The sequence below is a fragment of the Epinephelus fuscoguttatus genome, linkage group LG6 (assembly GCF_011397635.1).
Source record: "Epinephelus fuscoguttatus linkage group LG6, E.fuscoguttatus.final_Chr_v1".
Classification (NCBI taxonomy): Eukaryota; Metazoa; Chordata; class Actinopteri; order Perciformes; family Serranidae; genus Epinephelus; species Epinephelus fuscoguttatus.
In genome coordinates, this window is record NC_064757.1 from 20,662,080 (window position 1) to 20,688,673 (window position 26,594).

General features: G+C 40.6%; 1 protein-coding gene across 2 annotated transcripts in view; it reads left to right on the forward strand.

The window, feature by feature from the left end:
* LOC125890468 (EGF-like repeat and discoidin I-like domain-containing protein 3) overlaps positions 1–26,594 on the forward strand; it is a 149,661-nt gene that overhangs the window by 35,459 nt on the left and 87,608 nt on the right. Inside the window, exons 2-3 of one of the 2 annotated variants that reach the window (XM_049579133.1) lie at positions 3,821–3,850; positions 16,576–16,704. In XM_049579133.1, the coding sequence (XP_049435090.1) occupies positions 3,821–3,850; positions 16,576–16,704 (159 nt within the window). The remainder of the gene's footprint in view (positions 1–3,820; positions 3,851–16,575; positions 16,705–26,594) is intronic. The other variant, XM_049579134.1, reaches the window with a different exon arrangement.

The following is a 26,594-nucleotide window of genomic DNA, read 5'->3' on the forward strand; positions in this document are numbered from 1 at the left end:
TTAGAGACTAAACAAAAATACACAAATCGGCTTCGCTTTAACTCGCAGCATTCACAGACAAAACACCCCACAAATCCAACATGCTAACGTTTTTTAGCACAAGGCTATGGCATATTAAATTGTATAAATTAGCGTTGTGGCTAGTGGACTTTTCCTCTACTCACATGAAGCCAGGGACAACAGCAACATTTAACGAAGGTAACTTTACAAAATTTGGTTCCATTACAACTCACAAGGTTCACCGACACATTTTCCAAACAAAAATAACACGCTAACGTTATTAGCACAAGCCTGTGGCATTTTACATTGTGAGACTTAAAATGCTATTTTGTGGAGGCTTTATTGTCTTCACAATTTAATGTTTCTTATCTGTGAAATTGAAGTAGCTAAATAAAAGCTTGACAGGAGGTCTGCGTCGCAGCAATGTGTAGTTACATTTCTGGGGAGGTGCATGTCAGAAGGATAAATCCTGCTGAAGCCATTTAAAGTTATAAAGTGTTTTTTTTAATGAAATATGTCTAAATATGTAATTTTGATGAACAGATGTGAGTTTTTAGGGATTTAATCGATGCAAGGAGAAGCACATAAATCACATTAGGACTATTTACATTGCCTTACACTCTTGGCACTTGGTTGACTACTGTAAGAAGAAGGAAACAAGGAAACATGCCTACATACCTGTACTATCCACATGCAACACATTCAGTTAATTATATAAACTCATTTGTACGCTGAATTGTTGTGTGGCTTAAGAGTGGAGTAAGTTAAAGTACACTGTTTGATGTTATGTATGCTTACAGCTCAAATGTGTGGATTGGGCTCCGTTTTCACTACTTTTTGATGACAAACATTAACTAAACTGACTGCTTAATGTTAGTGTTTATATCAGAGCATTTTTTAGATACAGTATGAAGCAAGCACACCCGAGTGGTAAATCATGATTGTTTCAAGAATCATTATAGATCTGTTTATGGCCCTGCCGCTGAGTGAAATGTGCTGGTTTTGCTTTGATGACCACTTTTATGGGAAGGGAAATTGAAAGATGTTAGATTTGCAGCATTTTATGAAAGGAAACATTTCGGTGTGCAAAGAACAAAAACAAATGTGTTGCTTTTTTTCTTTGTCTTTATCATTGACTGTACAAGTACCAGCACAGTGCTGCCTTCGTATTACCCCAGCAGTATGATATTTGATTTTTTTTTTTTTTTTTCTTCTTTGTAGCACAATATTAGAAGTATTTCCACCAGAATATGTGTGTTTGGCTTAAACAGCAAGGTGAGACAGACAAGTGATTGTTCAAAACCAGTCTGTGCAGTCTTTTATTGATTTACGGAAGAGCAGCCTCTCTGCATCCACTCTGAAAGGCATGGTGGTAAAATATGTACATGACTAAACAGAATAAGATATTTAAAATTGGGCTTTGCTTCTTGAACACGCAACACCTTTAGCATACCTACATCTAAAACAACCCATGGCTCTTCCAGTAACTAGACATGCCTGCTCTGTGGTTGTGATTTGGGGGTATGAACCATGCTCACCGGTGTCAGAGACCTGTGACCCAACTACCCATCCCGACTACATCCTTAAGAGGTTGTGCTATAACAATGTCACATTATCTTTGCTTTTGCTACTTAGAGAGGACAGGAAATTGTCCGGAAAATGTCTCATCAAGACGAGCTCTCCTCCACATCACATGTATGTACAGTATGTGCAATAAAGCCGGTTTGGTCTGCAGTGTGTACCACTGATGCATCTGCCAGTACAGGTAACTAACTGCAAAGCCACAAGTGTGCTGTCCCTGCAATGGAGGCAAACACTCTTCTCATCATCTAATCTTTTCATTAAATGGGAAGAACATTTTTCTCTTGTCAGACAACAATAGATAAATAGCACTGTCCATTTCCACTGGAAATAACTCATGTGATTCAACTGGCATGGGGTGCTTTGACTCATCTTAGGGAACACCAACAATTGAAGGCATACATTTTGCCAGCCCAGTTTGTTGCACAACTAACACTCAGTATTTTATGCACTCTTGTGATTCACCACATCAACACTTGGATAAACAAAAGAAACTCCCTTTAATATGTCTCTATCTTCCCAGCATGTGTATTTATGTGTGGGCGTGAATTGTTGTCTGCACTCCGAGGCATGTTTTTCTTCTTCTTTGTGAGTGTGTAATTGCGTGAGTACACTATATACAGTACGTGTCTGTGAGCTTGCATGCGTGTGTCTTGACCCCTACGGTTAGAGACGAGAGGAAACGGCAGAAAGAAAACCGCACCAAGTGAAGCATGGAATGTGCTTGGTTTTGGGATTACATTGGCCCATGTGCATGGGAAATCACAAAGGGGAGCATCTACTGCTAGACAGATGAGAGGTTGGGAAAGTGCTTGGCTTTGGCTCCTTCTGACTTCAATTTGAGCTTTAAAAGCTGCGGTTCACTCTTTAATTCTGTCTGTTTTTCACAGTGGTGTCTAAATGAATCTATTTTCCCCTTCAGTTAGTAGCTGCTGAGGAAAGATTCATGGCTGCTGTCTAAGTTGAAATCATTTGTTCCGGGGTGTCCTGAGTTTGTCAAAACAGTCCGCTCAGCTTGTCTTGCTCGACGTTTAGTAGATCCACCGAATGCAGACCCCCCAGAAATAAGGTACCACATTAAATTAGATTGGCAATATAAAAGTTTTTTAAACCCTCTGAGAGCACTTTGTGAAGTGATTTTATTTTCACATCCAAAGCCACCACAGGGGATGCAGACTGACGGAGCACTGATGTTTGGTTTTTGGAGAGGAGCAAAATCTACTCTCTGCGTGTTACTCTGTGTTATGATTGGAAATGAGACTTGATTAGGTTCCTAAGAGGGATTTGGATGCATTTGCAGCTGCATGAAATGCTGGCATCCATAACTGTCTCGCTGTCTGCCTCATGATCTATGTGGCCTTAACCCTCTCCATATGCTAATACCTAATTAGTATTCAACGCTGTGGATGAAAACATGAACATGACATTGAATCACACTTTAATTAAGCTAGCATGCTCATTGGAAGGCAGTATCATTTGCTATTAAGAAATAACAGACATGAATATTAAATATGGTCTTCAGGGGACCCCAGTCCCTTTACATTTATATGTGTCCATTCATCCATCCATCCATCCATCCATCCATCCAAGGAAATTGGTTCATTTCTGATCACCCCCAACCATAACAGCAAATGCTATTCATCGTCCCATGCCTCTAATGCCCTTGGTCTCTTGCCTCTGTAGCCGTTCCCAGCTTTCAGGCACATTTTCGGAGCAATTTTACAAGTGATGATGGAGATGGAGGGTTGTGGTAATGACGGCAGACAGGCCAAATCTCAGCCACGGAGCTGGACTGAGGCTTAGGAGCTAGGGATGCAGTAAACAAGTATGTATGCCACAGGGGCTAATCCTACACTGGTCCAGAATGATGAACACATATTAGTCGAAGGCCACCGACCAGGACATTGCATTGTGGCAGCGTATAAATGGGGGGGGGGGATGGGCTGTGACACGGTGCCAGGCTACGCTTTGTGGTGGCAGTGTGGCGTATTTCTGCTGGCAGGATGTTGTACCCCACAGGTAGCAGGTGTGTCTGACTTTACGTACTGTTTGCTCCATTGGATTACATGTGAAATGTTACTGCACATATGGCAGTGCACGGTGCAATTAATAATATTGTTGAATCAGCAGTGTTGCGTGCTGCTGGAGCACTGAATACTGTGACATAGCTGGGATAAAGCTAATATATTTTTTCCTCTCTTCCCCTTCCTCTCTCTTTTTCTCCTCTGTGTCTCCACAGCAGCAGATGGTGAGGAACCAACTTCAGCAGGTGGGAAATTTTTATGCTTGGTAACGTGATTTCCCTTCATTTGTGTTTGTCTGTGTGTGTCTGCGTGTGTGTGTGTGTGTGTGTGTGTGTGTGCGTGATTGTGTGTGTGTGAGAGGGAGGGAGAGAGCTCTTTTACTTGCTAAATCTTGGCCAAGCCTCCTCCCTCCCTTCATTACCACTGACTCTAATTCCTGCACCGGCTCACCGATCATGCCTGGTCAGCAGCAGTCATGATTATATCATTTGGTAGTTCAGTTCATAAGGCAGTCCTATTTAAACCTCGTCTAATAGTGCGACTTGTGAGAAATAGCTCGGCTTTGTCTGGCACAGAGTTTTGAGATTGTTTTCAGAACCACACAGTCCAGTCCTGTGATTGCTTCAGCGCCATTGCCTTTCTGAATACCTGAGCATTTAGTGTAGTTTCTAGGGCTGTTTTTGAAAATCACTCCCAGTGTGTGTGTGAGCACGGACTTTATAATCCATTAACTTAAGAGTAGCATTAATCTAAAGCAATTTCAGCATCTAAAAACCTCACTGTCTTGATCTGAAGTACAATGCAGTTCATCCTTAAATGTGTGCTATTAGCATCAGTCTGAATGTGTATTGTATCCGTCCCCTAAGGAGTGCGTTGAGTGTGTTTTGTGCTGCGCTTTGTGTTTGTAATTATTATAGGTAGTAGAGTAAAGGTCTGTGAATTATCGTACGGGAACTTCCTTTTAAAAACATCTTCTTTAGAGAGCATCTTTTGTATTCAGAAGTACTGCTTCTCATTATTGAAAGAACTAATGCAACCAGAGTTTTATTACAAAAGCAAGACCACAGAGGACAACAGTAAACAAGAACCTGATTTATCTTCATCAGTGATATAATTAAAATGTCACTTTGCATCCTCGGGAAGCACCGCGACTGAATACAAACTTCCTACTTCTAAGTGCATTCTCAGCATCTAATTGTCTTTGTCTATGACGTTTCTTTAATTATTATTAATCTCCACTGGTTTATTTGAGATCAAATGGGTTAAAACAAGAATGATTATTTAGATAAGACATAATACCCCACAAATCAAAGCAGTTTGTTGTTGTGATGCCGAGCTTAGTGTAATCTCAGACTCTAATCAGAAAATAGAAACACAAACACATGCATATACATGTACATGCACATGTGTAAACATAATCTGAACATACATTTGCTACTGTAGTACACAAACAGAAACTCTTTCAATTAAACTAAAAGCTAATTGAAAAGTTTAATTTCACACAAACAACAATTACAGACTAATTGAAAATGTTTAAATGCCAGCATTCAAATGCCAACTTTTTCACTAAAGCCAGAACGCACAGTTCAGATTTAATTGTGCAGAGGCATAAATGTCACAGCGAAGAGAGACTATAGGGCTTAAATTTTCCAGCTCAGCATATGGAAATGGAGTTCAATGACTGTGGCAAACACATACAGAATGTCACCTCTATTTTTATCATATATGTGTATGTGATTTACAGTTACTGCATAAGTCAGTCTAAATCAATTAAATTAGGGACACATTTATCTTTAGAGTCTGCTTGCAGGAACAACTGCAGTAAGTCCCGTTGCCAAAGCTCTTTTCTGTGTCCTGTGCTAGACATTTTGGAAAACAGAGATGCGGAGATGAATGCGGCAAACAACACAAGAAATAATTATCAGATCTGAAAATGACCCGAATTAGGTGGGACTTGTGACCACTGACCTGGAACTGGACTTAGAGAGAAAATAGGACAGGGCGACGTGGACGGCCAAATTACTCATGACAGCTTTGAAGAATTAAGCATATCAGCTGCTATTTCACAGCCTAAATATCTTTAATCTGCATATTCACGCCCTTTGTCCATGCATGTAAAGGGGGCAATTCTTCAGCTCTATGTGTCAATGTCTGTGCTGATTTTAACTGGATTTTAGTATAGTCTGGGGACACTGGCTCACTATCTACATGCATCTGAAGCCACTGTTAAAATTGAATGTTTGAGGTTGAGAGAGAGAAATTCTGCTTCGTGTGCTAAACATGACAGAATATTGGATTTCATTTTGTCCTCTGCCCCGGTGGAATAATAAAATGAGGAAATTGGCTGTATTTTATCTACACAAGGTGGGATTCTTTTCTTTACATCTAGGACAGGCGGCTCATACTGTACAAAATGGACCATTTTCAATAACAATAAAAATACAAAGGGCCACTACTGCTGTACAGAGAGAAAGCAATGGCTGAGGTGAATGTTACACTGAATAAGAATTACACATGTCGTGCCTCACCTTTTTCATTGTGTTATAGTGTAGCTGGAGACCGTTATTTTAATGCTGCATATTGCTTAGTGACATTTTTACCACTTAGATTATTTTAATTAATACTTAAATTTGGGCTTGAATGTTAATGTGTTAAGTAGGCATATTTCTTTAGTCTGAGCAGTCACACGCCGGAAAAAAAAAATGTGCTCATTAGAAGTACATTTAAATTTTTCCTCTACTTTTTATAAACAGGAAGTGATTTTAATGGGCGCTTTAATTATATATGAAGAGACTGTAATAATCACACATCCGCATTATGGAAAATCTTCCTCTTCAACAACCATCCTTTAAGATCGTCACATGCTCAAAGCTCTTCAGCAAAAGCATATGAGCTCATCATATGCATTAGACACTTTCTGAAGTAGAACATTCATTTATCCGCATTGAGTCTCTCAGTATCGCAATTATAGACATAGAGAATGACAGAGAGAGTGCTTCAGTATTTTTTTTTTCTTATTTACTTGCTTATTTATCGGAGACAGGGGTGCGGGTTTCGTGTCAACATGAAACAGGGTTCAGGGGTCCTTTCATGCACCAATTTCTGCCTTTTCTACATCAATTTGTGGTGTTTATGTCTTTGATTTTGTCAAAATAAAATTCATATCATATTTGTACTGGGGGGGGCATCCATCCATCCATCCATTTTCTAACTGCTTATCCTCTTGAGGTCGGAGGGGGGCTGGAGCCTATCCCAGCTGACATTGGGCGAGAGGCGGGGTACACCCTGGACAGGTCGCCAGACTATTGCAGGGTTGACGTGTAGAGACAGACAACCATTCACAGTCACATTCACACCTACGGACAATTTAGAGTCACCAGGTTCAACATGTTCTAAATGTTGAGGGGGACCTGTCCCCCATGTCACCCAGAAATCTACACCTGTGATCTCAGTGGAGACACGTGTATCATCTGAAGTTCATTGTCCATTATACAGATATTCCTCAGATTGTACATCCCAAGACAATTGTGCTTAAATTAAACTTACCTTATATACCTTAAACTTACCTTATAGTTTATAAAAATAAAAAAGGGCTGAATGCACCATTTTTGTTTTTTCTGTGTGAAATGGGATCCACAGGCTGCAGAATCTTGTTTGTCCTCACATCAGTTCTTTATCTCCTCCGTGTTCATGGTATTGATAAAGCAGTATCCTTACAGTGGCCTCACTGCGACCTCTGTGGTATGCGGGGTGCGGTTCTTTGAGAGGGTTTTACAATGCGTCGCCTCCGGCTTCCACGCACCTACCGCAAATTGAATGTTTGCAAAGCACAAATCATATCACGATAAAAATAAATAAATGCACAAGCCCCATGGTGAGCATCACGTGCACTGGAAATACCTCGGATGCCTCTGAGACCTCAAGAAGCATAATTGAGCCTTAAGGTTAAGTGGATAACTAACAGTCTGTTTGCAGAATGCAGAACAGTAGGCTTCCATTGAACAGGTTGGAGCCAGCCTCTACTGATTATATTAAATCTTATCAGGTTACAGCTAATGTCCCATGCTGTATGTAATGCGGCAATGCTCACAAACATTAGAATCAGGAAAATACCTTATTTTAGAGGAGACCTTTGAGTGTGGGACACTGCTCTGACATTTTAATGGCATTTAGTCTGTGACAAGACAGCTTCCATTTCTGCCTTTTCCTCTGTCTTCCAAGAACGATGCTGATCTTTGGCGTGACCTCTCCATTTGGATATTTATTTGACATATTCCAAACCATTTTGTTTCTGCGTGATCCCAACTCTGAGTGCATTTGTCTGACATTGTCAAATGGTGATGGGCTGAAATGGCAGAGTGGCAAGGGCACGGGAGAATAAGAGGCCAAGGACTCACTAAAAGCATGAATGTAGGGTGGCTCACGCTGAGAGCACTGATGTAATATTGGTGGTGCGGTGCCAACTTTCATCAGTCGAGGTGAAGGATGGGTGCAGTGACCATGAGCCTGTGAACCAGTGAAGCCATCATAGAGAAAGCGGCTGGGTTAAAATAGATTTGACACAATTAGGCCATGTCAGATTTCTCTACGATGTGGCTGGGTGCACATTCAGAGCTGAGGAGCTTCGATGTAAATTTGACTCTCTCGAGGCAGGTAAAATGTGTTTTTTTTTTTATATATATATAAAAAAAGTTAACAAGGTGGTTGATGGGCCGGCTTATTAACTCAAGATGGAGGAATTGGAACTGAAATTCAGAGTTGACAATTTAATTTTCAGGGTCCTTTTTCATTATCTTCTGAAACTCCTTGAAATAAAAGCTTTTCAGTGAAAGTATCGGGTGAGCTGGTGTTGCTGAGCGCAGATTTAACATTAGACCAAGTCGAGTGTACATGCTTGTTTGTGTTTATGAGTATTATTAAAGCACTTCCTCCTCCGCTGCTGCTGTAAATGGTCAGCTGGCCCCACAACCTGACCCACTTCACTGGGCTCAGCAGAAATCTTTATCAAGGAACAGCCAGTAATACTTTGACTGACCTCCTCGTGACCCCAACCAACATGATGGTAGCAGTAGCAAGACTTCTTTCTTTTTCCCTGCATTTTTTTTTATCAGTGAAACAGCTGTAATACTGTGTATTGTTAACATTTATTATAGAGTAATGCTTTCTGAGTCTCTTTAATAGAAAAACAGAGTGTACAAGAGACTCAGTTAATTATATCCCTCTTATGAAATCAAGAGAGTCTTATTACCTCCAGCCACTCCGCTCCAACAGTGCACTGTAAAATGTTGTGTTGCAAGCATATCATTTAAAAGGGGCTAAGTTATCAGGTGCAGCTGAATAAAATTAGCTGGTACATTTGAAACAAGCTAATGTTTGCGACAGCTGAGCGCATATGTAGCTTTAACCCTGGAAATGTCGGGCCTTTTTGTGATCGATCTGCGAGGAAACAAAGGATGCATTCCTGTGTTTAACCATCGGTCAGGTTTTCACAGCTGATTGATTGGACGCTCTTTGCAGCCAGAAAAGAAATCACAGCGCTCATGCCGGACACAACACAGGCTCACATCAATCACCGGGAGAGCGTTGGCTTGTACGGCGGAGCAGCAGCTGACATTCACACAAGAAAGCTGCCAATGTTTCCTCCAGACATGCATCACACAGACACGCATCACACAACCTGCACACTGAGTGAAGAGAGCATCCACTGACAGCCTGATGAGATCTCTCCGGTTGACACACAGCGTCCACCTCCTTGCCTCCTCTGGAAAAGTTGCTTATTTTACCTGTGGATGTGTTGTGATGGTTCCTTTATGCACCCTGTGCACCTTAAGTGAAGATGCTCAGCTGCTGCAGTGAATTAGTGAAGACTTTATTTCCCAAAGTAGAAATACATTAATGGAAAATGTTGTGCTGCTGTTAGTTGAAATCCTATTATCTGCAAATGTATCTGCAATTGCAAATATCAGACAGTCTGGAAAATAAGGAAAATAGTCATGTTTTTCTTTAGGGTTTGAAAGAGTTTTGTAAATTTCAATCCACCTCATATAGTAGCAAAGCATCAGACATGGTATTCTGCTATTAGCAAGATGAGTCGTATTCTTTCAGCAGTGTTTTTTAATATAACAACATTTTTTGTGTGTGCTAATGTGGCTGCCATATTCGCTCCCGACTCGCCACATTGTCACAGTCAATCAGGTTTTGCCTTTTTTTCGACACACAGGGTGTAAAAGTATGCAGTGTTTCCTTCACCTTGACGTATTCTTGGTTTAAAATTGTCACCCGGCTCCATAAATCACACTATCAGTAAATCAATCTCTTTGAAATATTGCTTTGTAATCTTTTGGAGCCTTTTATATCTGAAAAAAAAAAAAAAAAAAAAAAATCTGGACTTAAACGTTGCTGTCATACAGAACACGCTCTCTGTGTATCTCTCTCACACACTCACTTTAACTCTCTCTCTCTCTCTCTCTCTCTGCATCCACCTCCTTCCCCTCCCTGCCTTTTTTTTTTCTGCTTTATGCGCTCTCCATTAGGGAGGCTGTCAGCACGCCTTGGTGCGACTATAGATCGGCACATCAAAACAGCCCTGAAACCTGTCACCCCCCTCTCTCCAAGAGAGCAGGGTCTCTGTGAAAGCTATTATACGTTCCTCTGTTCAACTGATTAGCCACTGCTCTCATTATTACTGATACAGGTCCTGGCTTTGAAATGGCATGACTTCGATAGGATTAACTCGTTTGTAATTCATATCCAGAGGACTACTAATTCCAACATGAGAACAATAATAAGATCGCTGGTGGTGTTTATTTATTTATTTGCTATACTGAGTTCATTTTCAGACTATGTATTTTCTGAGTTGGGGCTCGCCTTAAATGGCCGAGCAGATGATGTAGTGCACTATCCAAGGCTGCAGCCGTTTACTCGACATTGTCAAATTTTGTGCTCATGACTGCTCATTTGTCAAATTGACTTAAGAGGGCATGATAGTCTCACCCTTGAGACTTCTTCTTGTTGCTTATCACTTAAAATGAAATAAGAGGCCTGCCAAAGCACAGTTTACCTGTCAACCATAAGATATGACTGTAAAAAGACTAGAATAGAAATTGTATCGTGAGACAGGAAGCTTGGGAAAAGGCTCATGGAAACAAATTTGTTTTGCTTCTCCTGTCAGCGGACTTTTACAAGCTTTGGACTGACCGTACGTTATCACATAAAGCACAAGACTTTCTTCTCACATCCGTCTTCTGAGCTCTAGCTAGGTTTGCATTAAGATCCAATGGAAGGCTTCTAAAGTTTTCCCATCCAATCTCAATTCACAAAGTTTTGACAGCACTCAGTGCAGTTGTACAACTCGATGTTTAAAAGATGAGACAGCTATTGGCAGGCCCTTGAGTTATGAACCCAATAAGCCTGCGTCAAGGCCTCGTCATTTACATTTGGCCCCACGCTGCAGGTTAGTCCGAGAAAGGTTTTAGATGGAACTAATATGGCACCATGTTGTGGGCACTGCCGCTGAAGTAATATATTGCTGTGTCATATGCATTTGGTTGTAATAACTTTAATTCAAAGCTGTGGTGATCACCATTGGGCCCAAAGAGATAAATATATGAGGGGAATAAACTGAAAAGTGCTCCAATTGAGTTATTAATCATTAACAACACAACCGTGAGGGTTTTTTATTTTTCATTTTTGATTGAAATTCTTTTGGTTGCTAAATCCCCAAAGTGTGACTTCACTAGCAGCTACAAAGGTTCCCAGTGTTCACTACCCCCAAATATTAAAGAGAAAACAATGGTAATGATGAATGGGTTGCTGCACACACAGCAAGAATACATGTGCTTAGTGGCTATGAATATGAATTCCCTTGCAAATTAATGTTTGGCGCATGAGAGCCTGTCTGCACTGAGCTGTGTTGACCCCTTTGATTTTCAGTATAAATGCTGAACCCCTGTAATCAGTTTGCTGTCGAGTGGCAACATGTGGAAATTTTTACTAAGTACGTCTGTATTCAAAGTGATTGGAGGCACTGAGTACACTGACTGATCTGCTGTGTAGGATTTAGGAGCATCTTTGGCAGATGTGCTATCTGTTTATAATCACCTAAAAAATAAGAACTGTTGTGTTTTCATTACCTTAGAATGAGCCGATAATATCTACATGTGGAGCGGATCCTCTCCCATGGAGTCCGCCATGTTGTTCTACAATAGCCCAGCACTGTTTTACTTCTGCAACCTAACATGTAGATGCCAATTCAATCTAGACCTGTAAGCTGTCACACAAGAAAACTGCAACTGAACTGATGCAAATACAAAAACTGATTCATTCATACATGACTAAAAGCAATTCTTGCAGTCTATACCATTTTAAAAAGTAAGCTCTTACTTGCAATGTTCAGACTTTGAATAATTTTGCTACTTTATGAACTCTCTCATTAATTGACAAAAGCTTCCTGAGAGGTTCTCCCAGTAATGATTTCAAAATCATGTATCATTAAGGAACTTGCGCTGAACATGTGTACTTCTAACTCTTAGCGCTCATGTCTGCATTTTATAGAGTTCAGTTACACATCAGTTAGCTGCTAATAAATACAGGCTGTGTTGGGAATTGCATACTAATGCACTGCCTCAGTCTGTGTGTACTGCCTGCTGCCTGCTAAATGAAAAATGAAGTACATCATTACCAATAAACTGTTCACACTGAAGTATACTCAAGCTCACATGACTGAATCAAATGACTGACGGATGTTTTCAGAATAAACAGACATTATTTGGATAAACTGAAGACACACTGGAAAATACTGATTGTTACTTTCTCACCTGAAAAGTATTTTACTTTTTAAAAGCTTTTAAGGGGCTCAAAATCGTGTTGTTGCACAGTCTGAAGAGACACAATGCATTGTGGGGTATTTAAGCAGTCGGCTCACCTGTTATACTCATGCTATTCTTACTAATGAAGTGTATATGTGGGCATTCCTCACGTACTATGCAGTGAACGTGCAACATACTTTATTTTAGGTCATATTTAGTATGAAAAATATGAAGGTATGTGATTCTGAACACAGCCACAGTCTCAACATATGTGTTATATGCAGAGGCTTACCTTGATAGTAATGCAAGATTCATACTTGTGCGTTGAATCGACACCGCACCCTATACTGTACCCTACGCTTTAGCCTTACGTGCAACCCCCAGAAATGTAATTACACATTGCGGCGAAGCAGACATCCTGCCTATTTTTGTAAGCTGAAAACCATTTCCCTCTGTGAAAACTAAGTTTTTATTTACTTTAATTTCACAGATAAGAAACAATAAATTGTGAAGACAATAAAGCCCCCACAAAAATAGCATTTTAAGTCTTGTGTGTGATTTATCCTGGCTTCATATGAGTCATGGGTGCAGATCTGATGACAAGTTTGGGGGGGGACACAATCAGTTGTGATTTTTTTTTAATTGCAAGCGTGCAAATCATGCCCACAGAGCGGTTGAGATTGCCAGCATATTTCACGATTTCATAGAGGCTCATCACCATCACCAAGTCATTCAAAAAGCACTACAAAGAGAATCATATGCTTACTTTTACTGTTTATTTCTCTTAAACAGCCAGTAGTACATGGAACCAGCCATCACCCTCCTTTTCACTGCTTTGCTGTTAGTTAATGCTACTTCTAGTTTCAGGGTCTCAGGCATGTCCACTCACCTTCTCATCTCTCGCCTCTCACGGATTCCCATTTCTCCTCATCATCTTCCCTTTCTCCCAGTATATAGGACTACTGTATACATTTGTTCAATTTCAATCATTTAAGCTATTTAGAACTGGGGGGGACAATTTGTGTTTTTCAGAATTTGGGGGGGACATGTCCCCCCCGTCCCCCCCGGGATCTGCACCCATGATATGAGTAAAGGAAATCTCTGCTGGTCGCTAGGCTAATTTATACAATGTAAAATGCCATAGGCTTGTGCTAATAACGTTAGCTTGTTATATTTGTTTGGAAAACGTGTTCAGTATAAGACAGTTGTTTTGTTGGTGAACCTTATGAGTTGTAATGATGTTACCTTGTTGTCTCTGGCTTCATAGGATTTGTGGGGAAAATGTATCCAGGAAAAGACAAATGCTTTGTCTGTGAATGCTGCGAGTTATAGTGAAGCCAATTTGTGAACTTGTGTTTGAAATTGTCGCCATGTTTAATGTGAGTTTTGGATGTGTTCTGGATCAACTAAGCTTTATAGAACATCACAGAAACCCCTCTGCTGACTAGTGTTTTGGAGGTGTAACTGCAGAGTGACACAGACACACCACCACACAAGTATAACAATCTTTGATTTTTGTATGTCTTTATCTATATTTGAAACAAAAATTAGTTTTTGAATTTGTATTTATTTAGACTGATGCCGAGTTAGCTCAATCAAAGATTGGTCTGACAGCTCTCTGCACTGTTGCAGTACTGGCCACTATACTGCACCTTATGTTATTTAAAGAATAAATAGCAGCACCACTGACAGAAGGTCAGTTATTAATTATCCAGTAAGCCTGTGCCTCATACCCAACGGAGCAGGAAAAGTCTATGCAGTCACTCAAGCAAACACTGTTTTGCTCTGTGGAATAGTACACTATTGATAATTGGTCATATAAATTGGAGGCTGCAAAGACCATAACTAAGCTGGCCTGTTTAACGTTTAAATTGTGCATAATAGTACATACTTTGTTGTGTTTATTACAAAGGAAACAAGAGTTTCTATTGTAACAAATAACCCACTAATTGCCTATTTTCTCTTTTAGCGTTGTTGGTATCATTTTCAAGTTATTCCACTCAGCAGACCAGAATCTGGTTAGGCAGTTCACTCCCCCGCACTCTCGTGTGTGTGTGTGACTGTGTCAGTCTGTGTGTGCCGGTGTCTGTTGGCACACATGGTTTTCTGTGCATACAGGTGCATAGTGCTCCAGCTAGTCTGTGCTCTCCACTTAGTGCTGTAAGGATGAAGTGTTGCCTTCCTGGAGGGGACATATTCAATGATTTTTAGACTGTGCCTTGGGCTGCCCTCCAAACCACAGAGACCAGCAGCAGTCACTGAAAGCCAGCCTCTCCTGCCTCTCCTGTCATCCTCAGTTTTGTCTGTCAAACTGTTTTACTTATACACTGACTCACAAGGTCCAACTCAGTGTCATTTAATAATTCAAACCTCTGCACTGTAAATGTGTTTAAATTCAAAGGCAATATACACTTTTGATTTGTTGAATTTGTTTTAAATCACTGCCCTATAGGGTTGTGTAAAGCTGTTTTTTTTTTCTTTTGGTCACTGTTGGCATGGCAGTGTTCATTTTATTTACTGAAAAGTCTGTGCTATACCAGAGTAACTCAATTACCTGGAACATTGTGTACTTGTATACACAGTAAATGAGAAAGTAAAAGATGTAGCTCATTATCAGTGGCCCACAGCCTTAACACAGTGCTTTAATATTGGCACAAAACAGACTTCTTAAGCTCTTTTCCCACTGGACGAAAAATACCCACTAAAATCTGGCTTTTGTGTTTAATGGGAAAGGTTGCAGTCGGCATCCTGGGTCAAATGTCTCTGCAGTAGTCGCAGATATGTATCAGCTCCGGCTGCGGATCTTAGCTCGGATGGGCAATGATGGAAATTAGACACCCAGGTGGACCTGCGTATTTTTTCCCCTTTTGTGGCATGATGCAATGATACGGTGCCACAGCATTCGAAAATTGTTCAACCTAGTAAGCACTGAGTTTAAACAAGAGACTGAATAAGTCACATATTTAAAGAAGTAACCACTCTAACATTTCAACGGCCTTCATGCTGCATTCTGCTGTTTACTAATCTGGTTTCCAGTGGGTCCATGACGTCCAGCGTGACACGCAAGAAAATAAAAACAGAAAGACATACTGTACTACTGCAGAGCTAGGGCTGGGTGATATAGACAAAGATTCATATCTCGGTATTTACAGGCTGACTAGCGGTACATGATATACAGTATATCTCGGTATTTTCTATGAAATCGGCTACATGTTTTCAGTTGCAAGTCAAAGCCACATTTGAGATGTCACAAGCACTTTTATAAAAAACAGAACAAACTGTGATCAAAATGAAATGCGAAGACATTCTGTTTGAAAATATACAGCTGCACAACATGTAATGAAAAATGATCTAAAATAAATAGCAGGACTCTTCGTTAACTTTTTGCACACAGCACTGGAGCTGCACAGGTTTAAAGGTTTGCAGCACAGGGCACAAAACTATAACATGAGTATAAAGGTATCAAGTAGGCCTAAATCCATTGCAGTTTAGAACAACTAAAAATCTTTGTTTGGGAGTTAAGACGTCATTTTCCATGACCTGTAAATTGATAAAGCTTTTTATTTATTTAGGCTATTAATCTTATGTATGCACATGGCACCAGCAGAGAGGCCGAGAGATAAAAGCAGCGAGAGACACTTTGTTCGTGTTATATACGTCTTGTACTATATATGAAACGTCTATGTTGCTGCATCATTTTTTAAACAGGTCTGTCGCCTGCCTTCAGGCGCTGTCTTCATGTCACAAAATAGACTACAACTACAGAGAGGAATGGCAATGTGCTGTGATCCACTTCACACATATACTAGCAGTGTGATACTGTGGTAATTTCATTCATCTCACAGACTGATTTAGCCTAGCATGTGCAATGTATAGACCGATGTCACACCAGGTTAAACAGAGCAGCAGCTGTGAGTGAATGAGGGGGGCAGAGCTGTGCGGAGAGTGAAAGAAAAATATATATATATAGATATATTGTACATTGTCGTTATATTGCACAGCCCTATGCAAAGCTGAGTACACAGCCCTAGCTTAATGGCAATGTGAAAGGAAGACTATAGCCTGTTTTTAGAGAGTATTTTAGTGGGGAAAAAAACAAACGCACAAATTTTGATGGAAAAGTCTTTTCTTTACAGTGTTTTCCTCTGTTTCTACCCACACAGGCCCTTGCCATCCAAACCCTTGCCACAACAGAGGAACATGTGAGATCAGTGAGACCTACAGGGGCGACACCTTTATTGGTTACGTCTGCAAGTGTCCACCAGGCTTCAGTGGAGTTCACTGCCAACACAGTAAGTTGGACCACTCCTTCTCTCTCTCCCTTTGTTGAACCTTGAAACACTTAAATCCTCACAAAACAGAAAAAAATGTAATCTTTCTGGAAAACCTCTGTCTCCTTTTACACATTTCCCTGAAGTAAGATTTGTCTGTTCGGTCCAACAGACTTCCCAACACAAATAATGACCTTGAGCAGTGAATAAATGTCGAACAGCTGACAGGAAGTAAATCGCTGTTGAAAGGACGAGTTCAGCAAAATGATAGTGGGTTTGGTGGAGAAAAGAAAATGCTGAACTGGCTTTCTTTTGTTGAGCATGCTCTTAATAAAGGTTAGTGTCGCAAGGTTTTTGCTGCCTATGAGATAATACTTCACGTTAGTCTGGGGGCATTGTTCTCAAGCCTGGTACAATTTATGCTCTATCTTTAAACAGACTTTCCGAACTCTTAAGCCTCTAACGCCCCGAAACTGGGCACAAGTGTAATCTCTAATGTGAGGTGCAAGTGAATGTGGGTGTGACATGCACTTGAAGCTGTTACATATATGCACGCACGCTTTGCACCATGATGCAATTAGAGGTCTTACTACTGTGTTCTGATGTTATAAGACATGAGACAGGAAGTAGAAAGCACTGCGAAATCTGCAACATTGCTTTTCTGAAAACAGCAAAAATGTCTATTGATTATTGTGCAAAGCTTTCTCCAATCTTCCTCCTGAAACTCCACAGCAAAGAATGGAGCTGTTTTATTTGATAGCTGTTCACAGCTATAACAAAGAGCAAACAGAGTGAGCTGTTTTGATATTTCAACAAAGTTGAAGTTACTTTTTATTTCTTTCTGCAGCCGTCTGTCTCACTTTTTTTTCACTCTTCTCAGCAGTTTTGAAGTCACTTTCACAGCAGTGTTGAAGCTTGGTTATGTCAATATCACTCGCAGCACCACATGCAAAAAAAAGTCTGTCAGGAAGAGAAACCTAGGTAATGTGTTAATTAATGTGAAAAAGAAAACAGGTGGAACCGACGTTAGCTAGCCAGCAGTAGGAATATGCTAGCATAGCATCAAACCTCCACGTTAATATCTTGCCTTAAAAACCTTCTGCATCTCTTTAAAAGGATCCCCAGGATTTGGAAACAGCGTGTAGCTCTTCGTCTTTAAGTGCTAAATCTTGCTAAATCCTGCAGTATGATATATAGGCCAAGTCCTGTGGCTGCCCTGCCCGTGTGCGTGCTTGGCTGAGCATTGCATTAGCCTGCACAGCAAAGTTGTCCTTCATTTCATCGCAGGTGTGCTTCTAAGTAATGGATTTAATGTATCATGGTGGAAACTGTGCACTGAGATGGATCATTATTGGTTTGAAAGAGGAAGAGGGATAAACAAGCGGAGAGAAAGAGAGACGTTAACCAACACTTACAGAGAACATTTATATCTGTCTCCTAACTCTGCCACACTTACACCAAGGTTAAACAAGACAGCGATTTAGTGGTGTAAAGAAAGGGGCTTTTATTTGGGGACAGTCAGTCATTATTTATTTCTTTTTTCCTCTGCTGAATGAAAACCCACACAACATTAACAAAAATGGACTGAGTCGCTATATCACCGGTATGTCATTGTGTATGTCTCAAGCCAGAATTGTGAGCAATTGGCCGGCATTCATGTCATAATTCAGTTATTGTTTCCTATTAAGCCCTAAGGGTGGTGAGAAACTGATTCGATATGGGCTGAATACACATTAATGTCTGCCAGTTCTCCTCACCGTCATTACAGTTGAATGGAAGAGAGTGGGTGTGGGAGAGAAAGAGTGGAAGAGAGGAAGAATTCTGTATCTGAAGACATTAATAATCAAATCTAGTGTCTGGATAATTCCTGCAATTAAATGATAAAGGCATATAAATAATTGTTCGCGTAGAATGGCAGCTAAGCTGGCTTTGTTGTGGGATGGTGTTGGCTTTTAATGGATGACAAGCTCACTGAAAAGGATAAAAGTGAGGAGGGAGGGGGGCACTGGCTGAGAAATCTGTTGGGTACAAGAAGCAACACAAAAACAAGGGGCGTTTTAATCCTGCTGAACAATCTGTCTTAATGTCTGTGATATTCTAATGAATGTCACAGTTTTATGGGCAGATAATGATGCACCCTCTTTTAACTGCTGGTGGCAGCTCAAACTTCTACGTAACTTTTTGCCACTGCATCTGTTGATACTGTGAATTTATCAACACATTTATTAGTCTTCTCTTTAATAAGTTGACAGCTGTTACAACAGAATGGATGTCTGCTGCTTGGAAGTAAGTGCAATTTTAAATCGGATTCAGGATACGATTGATTTTCACTGCGGGATTAGTCTTTATCTTATGTGATATCTAATCCAGTGTTTTATGTCAGTGCTGGCCCAGATCAATGTTTGGCTTTGTACATAATGTGTGCTATACAGATGTAATATAATTTATGTAGGGGCCAGCCTTGGCTTTTTACTGTTACTCTCACTATCTCCTTGCTCTGTCAGTGCCAAATCCAATTTCACACCTTTGAACGTTATCCTTAATACATGCACTACATATCCTGCCTGTTAGACCCGTTTTATGAGGCACAGTCAGGAATGATGTCGCACATGGACAGTTAGGATAAGTACAAGCTATTTCAGACTTCCTTGATAGGAAGATACTGTTAATATTGTTGACTGCTTTCTTTTGTTTCGTTTAACAACACAGCCACCAACATCTCAACTTAAGGTGTTGATAATCATGTCTGAATGAGAGGTGGTGGAAGGGAAGGAAGGTGTTGGCAGTGTGCAGTCACAGCCTGGGGCGCCGAAAAAGAGGGAAAAAGGAGGAGGATTCTAGGGGTCCATGATTAAGAGGGGCCCAGAAAGGCCCCTAATAAAATTATAATACTGACAAAAAATAATATGACACTAACTTATAATCATAAATATATTTTATTTACAATGTACTGGTAACAATAACTTTATTTGTTTTGGAAACATTAATTCAGCTTAAGCAGCTTATAGACCAGGGACAAAGTTAATATTCAGAAGAAGGTAATCATTTTAATTAGGGATAGGCAAGCAAACAACTTTTTTTTTTTTTTGCTCAGCGAAAACTAACTAATAACTTACAAATTATGGCGAAAAGGTAGTTTCTTGCAACCCTAGAATTAAGATAAAAATATTCACAAACGAAAAAACACTTCTGGTTGCTGATAAGTAGTGTTTAACTTTTGATTTAACGCTAAAAATTAAAACCCTCGGCGCACACTGCATATCATTTTGAGTCACATTGTTGAAAGAATTTAGTTGTCTGTGTTCAAGCAGGATAATAGGTCTCCATTCATTGCACGTCGGGCTTTCTATTTCCTTTTCAGAGATGGTGTTGCGTTCAAAGTCCCCCCAGAAACGGGAGAAAAAAAAGGCCGAATATTGGATTTTTTTTTTTTTTCACAATCGAATCCCGTGCCATTGAACGAAGCTTCGAATTTTTTGGGTCAGCCCTATAACGTACACTCTACAGAGCCAGGTCCAGGATCCTCTTCAAGTGTGTCAGGGAGGAATGTGGAAGTGGAGGAAGAGATTGTTCTTTTTTCACAAATGTGGGAATGACAGTCGAAAATACCATCAAAATGCATAGTTTTATGTAAAATAGCATCAAAAATTTTCGGCGGCCTCCTGGCCAACTGTGTGTAGGGCCCAGTAAAAATTATTTTCATGGGGCCCAAAATCCCTGGCGGCGCCCCTGGTCACAGCAGCCATTAGAGTGAATGTTTCATAAGTCTGATTTCATTCACCCACTTTATATGCAACTAAATCTCGCAGTGTCGTGTTTCTGTCTTCTAAAATGTTGCTTAAATATTTAACTCCAAAGATGTCTTCTGCATGTTGCATTATTAATGTGCTGATAATGCTGAATAGGCCATAGCACTGATTTAAAGAGGACCTAATGTGCTCATTTTCAGGTTCATGCTTGTTCTTGTAGAAACCCAGTATACATACATGCTTTAATGTTCAAACAACACCATATTTCACTCATAGTATCTGTGCTAGAACACCTGTATTCACCCTCTGTCTGAGAGGCTCTGTTTTAGCGCCTGTCTCTTTAATACCCCTCCCAAAAAAGCCCAGACAGCTCTGATTGGTCAGCATTTCCAGGTCTTCTGCATCTTGGGCTTGGCAATCAAATTTCCTCGCATACTTCAGTTGTACGTAGTGTGACGTATTTACTGTCATCACGTAAAGTCTGCATGGACAGACACTGGAAGTGGCTGATAGACAGCCCTCAAGACTGTTTTACTAGTTGCCGTGGAAACGTTTAACTATCACTGCTGTCATATATGTCATATAAGTTGATGAATAGATATAAGATATAAATACATTGTATAGCCGTTCTTGTGACTGAACAAAAATGTATCCATATATATATCTATATAATAGGCTACATTCAAAAACAGAAATTACTGACATTAGAAGACCTTATTTCGCTGTTTTTCGGCCTTTATTTTAGCCTATTATGCTGCACAGTCTGATAGGCTGCAATAATAAAATGCATTTTCTGTCCGTCTACAGCCTGTACTTATACATATCTCTGTATCATGATGTGGTTGAATGTTATTTCTGGCCTGCACAACTCAAGCAGCATTTTCATAGGCCTAACTATCAAAAACTATTTTACACATTCACAAGTTTTTTCACGTCTGTATTGCAATGAACTGTGGGTTATAAAATCAGTCAGATCTGCTAAAGTCTGCACCCCAAGCAGACTCTCTGAAAGTTTGGATTTGGACAGCCCTCAGCACTCCTCAGACTTCTCATGAACGCACCCACAAAGTCCTTGAATCTGCAAGTAAGGTGAAGTGTGGACATCAAGATTCAGCCTTGGTGTCTCTCCACTGCCATTGCAGCTGGGGAATAACTGTAACAGAGAATAGTGGCACTTTATACCGTGAAATCTTCCAAACCAAAATCTTCACAACTGGACATGTTTCAGCAGGAATATAATCTGAAATGGCAACCAAGATTACATGTTTCTCAGACAATAGCATATAGCTATACATGTAGTGGTGTATGCTATGTAATATAAACATTTGGAGTAGTGTGCCTGGGGCAGATGACCCTATAAAGAAATCCATCACAAGCTGACGTCAGCTTATCTTGAAAGTACAAACAAATGTTAGAAACAGAGTGTTCAGAACAGTCTGAGGCCTGAGGTTTTGTCTCACAGAGATTACTTTTACATATGTCTACCTCTTTGTTTGAAATTTTGGCCATGGTTAATATGAACATCCATCATTGTAACATTATACATATGGCAGAGAATAAGGAAAAGCATAATAGGCCCCCTTCAGGGTTTTGCTTTTGGAATGATACTCAGACAAAATGTGAGTTTTAAATCAGTTTTGCCAAGTCTAAGTCACAGCACCGCCTGACAAAAACACAGGGTTAATATGGGGCTAATGTCACTGTTTTTATTATTAGAGCCCTTATTATCACACAGTCATTCATCTTTCAAATAGTGTGGCGTCACGTCCCTGTGGTGACAAGAGAACAAGTGCGGCGTTATTGGGCAAGTAGCCAAACATTGTAATGACCTGTCATAGTGTGAAGATTGGGACTGATTGCCTCAGTCGTCATGAGGTTACAGATCTTTTTTTTTTTTTTTTTTTTCAGGGGACACGTTCTGAGCCTATAAAGGACAAATGAAGTATAAACTGTTGGGATTTTTATTGAGGCTTTGTGTTATTTTTCTGCACAGAAATTTGCTGTAAACGTCCCATCGTAAACAGCCAAGTGTAACGAGCCCACCTTGTGGCGGGGTTGAACAACATTTTAATTTGATTTGATGCAGTAAAAGTAAATCACAGCTTTGAAAGTCAGCAGATCAGATGAAGATATGTCACCCTTTTTTCCTCTTTGAGCAGGGGAGCTTGATCACAATTTTCTGCGGCTTCTTCGTCTTTACTTTCTTTCAAAGGTGTTGGTTTTAGTCTTATTCCTTTAAGCTCTCACTCAGGGACACTGTATGTGGAGCTCACTGCAAATCGCAGAAAAAGTTAAAGCCAAAAGAGAAAATGTTTCCAGATAGTATGAGCCAGTGTGATGGACCGGTGGTTATGTATGCAAAAACATAAGCAGAAACTATAAAAGTCTCTTTCCATCCTTTTATGGCCTGCAAGTCCTTGAAGCAGATTTTATCTTGCTCTTTGATCAATACGTGTCTTTGCCTTTCTGTCTGAAACACACCAGCAGGGCAGGATTGATTAAGGCTAAATGTAGGATGTGTGAGATCTTTCTTAAAGCGTGCTCCTGTATTTGATCATGTATTGACAGTTGCTATCACGGTGTATTAGCCCCGCTGCCTCCACAGCTCCTTGCCACGGGATAATCAGCCAGTGTTTATGGCTGTGGCCCGATGTAAAGCCGCAAGGAGCTATTACTGTTTGTCAATTCACCTGGGGTAGATCACACGCTGCCTTTCATCAGCACAGGAGAAAGAGAGTGACTCCGTAAGGACTGGCTCTGTGCTTACTCTTTTGTGCCACATTTAGGACCGCATTAGTGACCTGTTTAGTGTGTTTTGCAGCTGGAAAGGAGGTATCCAGTGGTGCTTACATTTCCTTCTGATGTTTATTTTTGTTTCTCTAATGTTTCACAAGGCCCTCTGACTCCTCACCTTCTCGTGGGTTTTTAGGGAAAGTCAGCAAGAGAAATAGAGATCTGACTTATTTTCCGCTGGTATCTGTTTGTTGTGCTCAATTTACTGCGTAAGGGCACGATGACAGCATAGACAATAGCACCACAGCCTGAGGCAGTGTGAATGAGTATCAGAAGGACAGTGGTTATGTACATCTTAACCGTTAAACATTTGACTACAACAATAGACTCTATTTGTCAGCTACAAGGCGGAGGCAGAGGTCCGACAGCTTCTCCCAGCAACCCTTCCGCCCCCGTGAACACCCACCACTTCACTTTACCAGCACACCTCCGAGTGGTTACCTGCACCTCTTCAAGCGAGAAATGACTTGCCCTTCTCAAACCTGCCACTGCCTCACAGGAGGTGACTTTGTAGCGGCAGATCTTGTGTTTGTTGTGATGGCAGGGGGAAGGAGGGAGGGAGCTCTTATTAGCCGGCATATCTTCCACCGCTCCCATGGAGGCCACCGAGAGAGGATGGCGGGGTGGGGTGGGGAGAGATTGGTGGGCTTGCGGTTTTCTGCTCCCTCTCACCGTGATTGAAGCAGTTGTTATCTCCTTCTCACTGCAAGGCTGCACGGTAAAAATCACTCCAGCAAAGATCACGATGAGGCATGGAAATTTCCTTCTCCTGTTGTAACTGTTTTTAAATGTCAGTGACATCTCACCAGGCCTTAGGGTTAGGGTTAGGGAATCCCCAGAAATTTCTGACAAGCAATACTGGGTTTTTTGAAGGAACAGTTTGCATATTTTAAACACTACCCAAAAAAGAAAACAATGAAATCTTTTAAAACAGGGTTGTCAAACATACATGGGCCAGGACCGGCCTGCTTAAGGGTCCAGTCTGGTCCACTTGATGACTTTGCACACCTAATATTGATGCACCTGTGAAGGCTAATGGGTCACAGGCTCCAGGAGCAAGTTAAACAGTGAGTAGCCTACTACTACAGGCTTTTCTACCCATACAGAATACAGTTCTCTGGAAAAGAAAACAAGGAACACTAAAATTTTAAATATACTGAACATTATGCAAAATGTCGTCAATCAGCTGCTTCAGTAAAAAAGAATCTGTGTCAGACTTCTATCTTAAAACAATATTGATGGAACACTATTGCTAAGGTACTGCCAAAACTTTAGATTTGTAAATGGTTTGTAAGGCAGGAGATAACTTGACCTGCCTTCTAAATACCTTCTACTTTGGTTTGAGGTAGTGATGACAGCATCACATTCCTCAGAGATTTTGGTCCATCACACAGTTGCGGCTGATTTGACAGCTGCACGTCCATGATGCCAATCTCCCATTCCACCACATCCCAAAGGTGCTCTGTTGGAAAGAGATCTGGTGACTGTGGAGGCCATTGGAGTACAGTGAACTCATCATGTTCAAGAAACCAGTTTGAGATGATTTGAGCTTTGTGACATGGTGCGTTATCCTGCTGGAAGTAGCCATCAGAAGATGGGTACACTGTGGTCATAAAGGGATGGACACGGTCAGCAACAATACTCAGGTAGGCTGTGGTGTTTAAATAGTGCTCAGTTGGTACTAAGGGGCCCAAAGTTTGCCAAGAAAATGTCCCCCACACCATTACACCACCACCACCAGCCTGAACCGCTGATACAAGGCAGGATGGATCCATGCTTTCATGTTGTTTACCCCAGATTCTGACCCTACCATCTGAATGTCGCAGCAGAAATGGTCTTCTGCATACCTTGGTTGTAAGCAGTGGTTATTTGACTAACTGTTGCCTTTCTATCATCTTGACCCAGTCTGGCCATTCTCCTCTGACCTCTGGCATCTTCACCCAGAGAACTACTCACTGGATATTTCCTCTTTTTCGGACCATCCTCTGTAAACCCTAGAGATGGTTGTGTGTGGAATTCCCAGTAGATCAGCAGTTTCTGAAACACTCAGACCAGCCTATTTGGCACCAACAACCATGCCACGTTCAAAGTCACGTAAATCACTTTTCTTCCCCATTCTGATGCTCGGTTTGAACTTCAGCAGGTCATCTTTGCCATGTCTACATGTCTTAATTTACTGAGTTGCTGCCACGTGATTGGCTGATTAGCTACTTGAGTTAACCATCAGTTGAACAGGTGTACCTAATAAAGTGGCCGGTGAGTGTAGTTTTGCTGTTGTTAAACATGGCCCCCTATGACTTCAATTCATCAAGGTTTTTCTCTGTTTTTGTATTCTTTGCTCACTGTGGAGGCATGCACATACCCAAATTCACAGGGTGACTAATTGATATACCTATGATAATTTGGGGGGTGAAGCATATGTTTAAATTAATATATATGACAATGTATCAGAATCAGTTCTTTGCCAGAATTTACGCTTCATCAAAAATGATAGCATCATCACTTTTGGAGCTATTCCTCTGACAGCACAGAGAGTGCCAAACATGGACTAAATGAGTATTTGTTTGTTCCTTCTGTTCATAATTATTTTTGTAGGAAAATGGACCCATATTTCCAGTAAATGATCTTGCTAATTGCCACAGTGTCCACAATATCGGCTTCCTATTCATCTCAGTGGTGAAGCTTCACAAAGTGCTGTCGCTGTTTTGTTTATAGCTCCCAGGGAAAGCTGTTCATGTACAGAAATCCACTAACTGTCTTAGATCATTTGAGCAGTATAGCTGAATTGTGTTTTAGGGCAGATTTTCACTTTAAGTTTAAGGAAAAAAAAATAAAAAAAAAGTTTGCGGGGCAGGCTTAGCTAACTGGATTAAGATTGATTTAAGTACAACTAAAAGTTAGTGAAAGAAAGTTTGTTAAAGAAAAACTTTTCCATGGTAAACAGGGGGGAAGGAGTACTTTGTCCACAGAAAGTTAACCTATTTTCAAAATAAACAGAGGCATCGGTTTAGTCATAGTGCCTGAGGTCTGTTCTGTTAGGTATAAATCTGCCTCATTTGAACAGCCTCTGGGTTACAAGAGTTTGGAAGTTTTACTGAAATTATGCTAATCTGCACACCACTTTTATTTTTACATGCATAAATTAGCATGAATAACTTTTAACACCAGTTTGTTTTCTCAGAATAATTTATACCTGCTCAAAAAATTAGGACTTCTTGTGCTGCTCTTCTGTTCTTCTTCAGGTCAAAGACTTACATAATGTGTGTTGTATTATTCTAAATGAACAATCTGTAGTAGCAGCATGTCAGCAAAGAGCTGTTTCATACTATTTATATGGGTTATGCACTCAATAGTATCCAGTGTGAAATT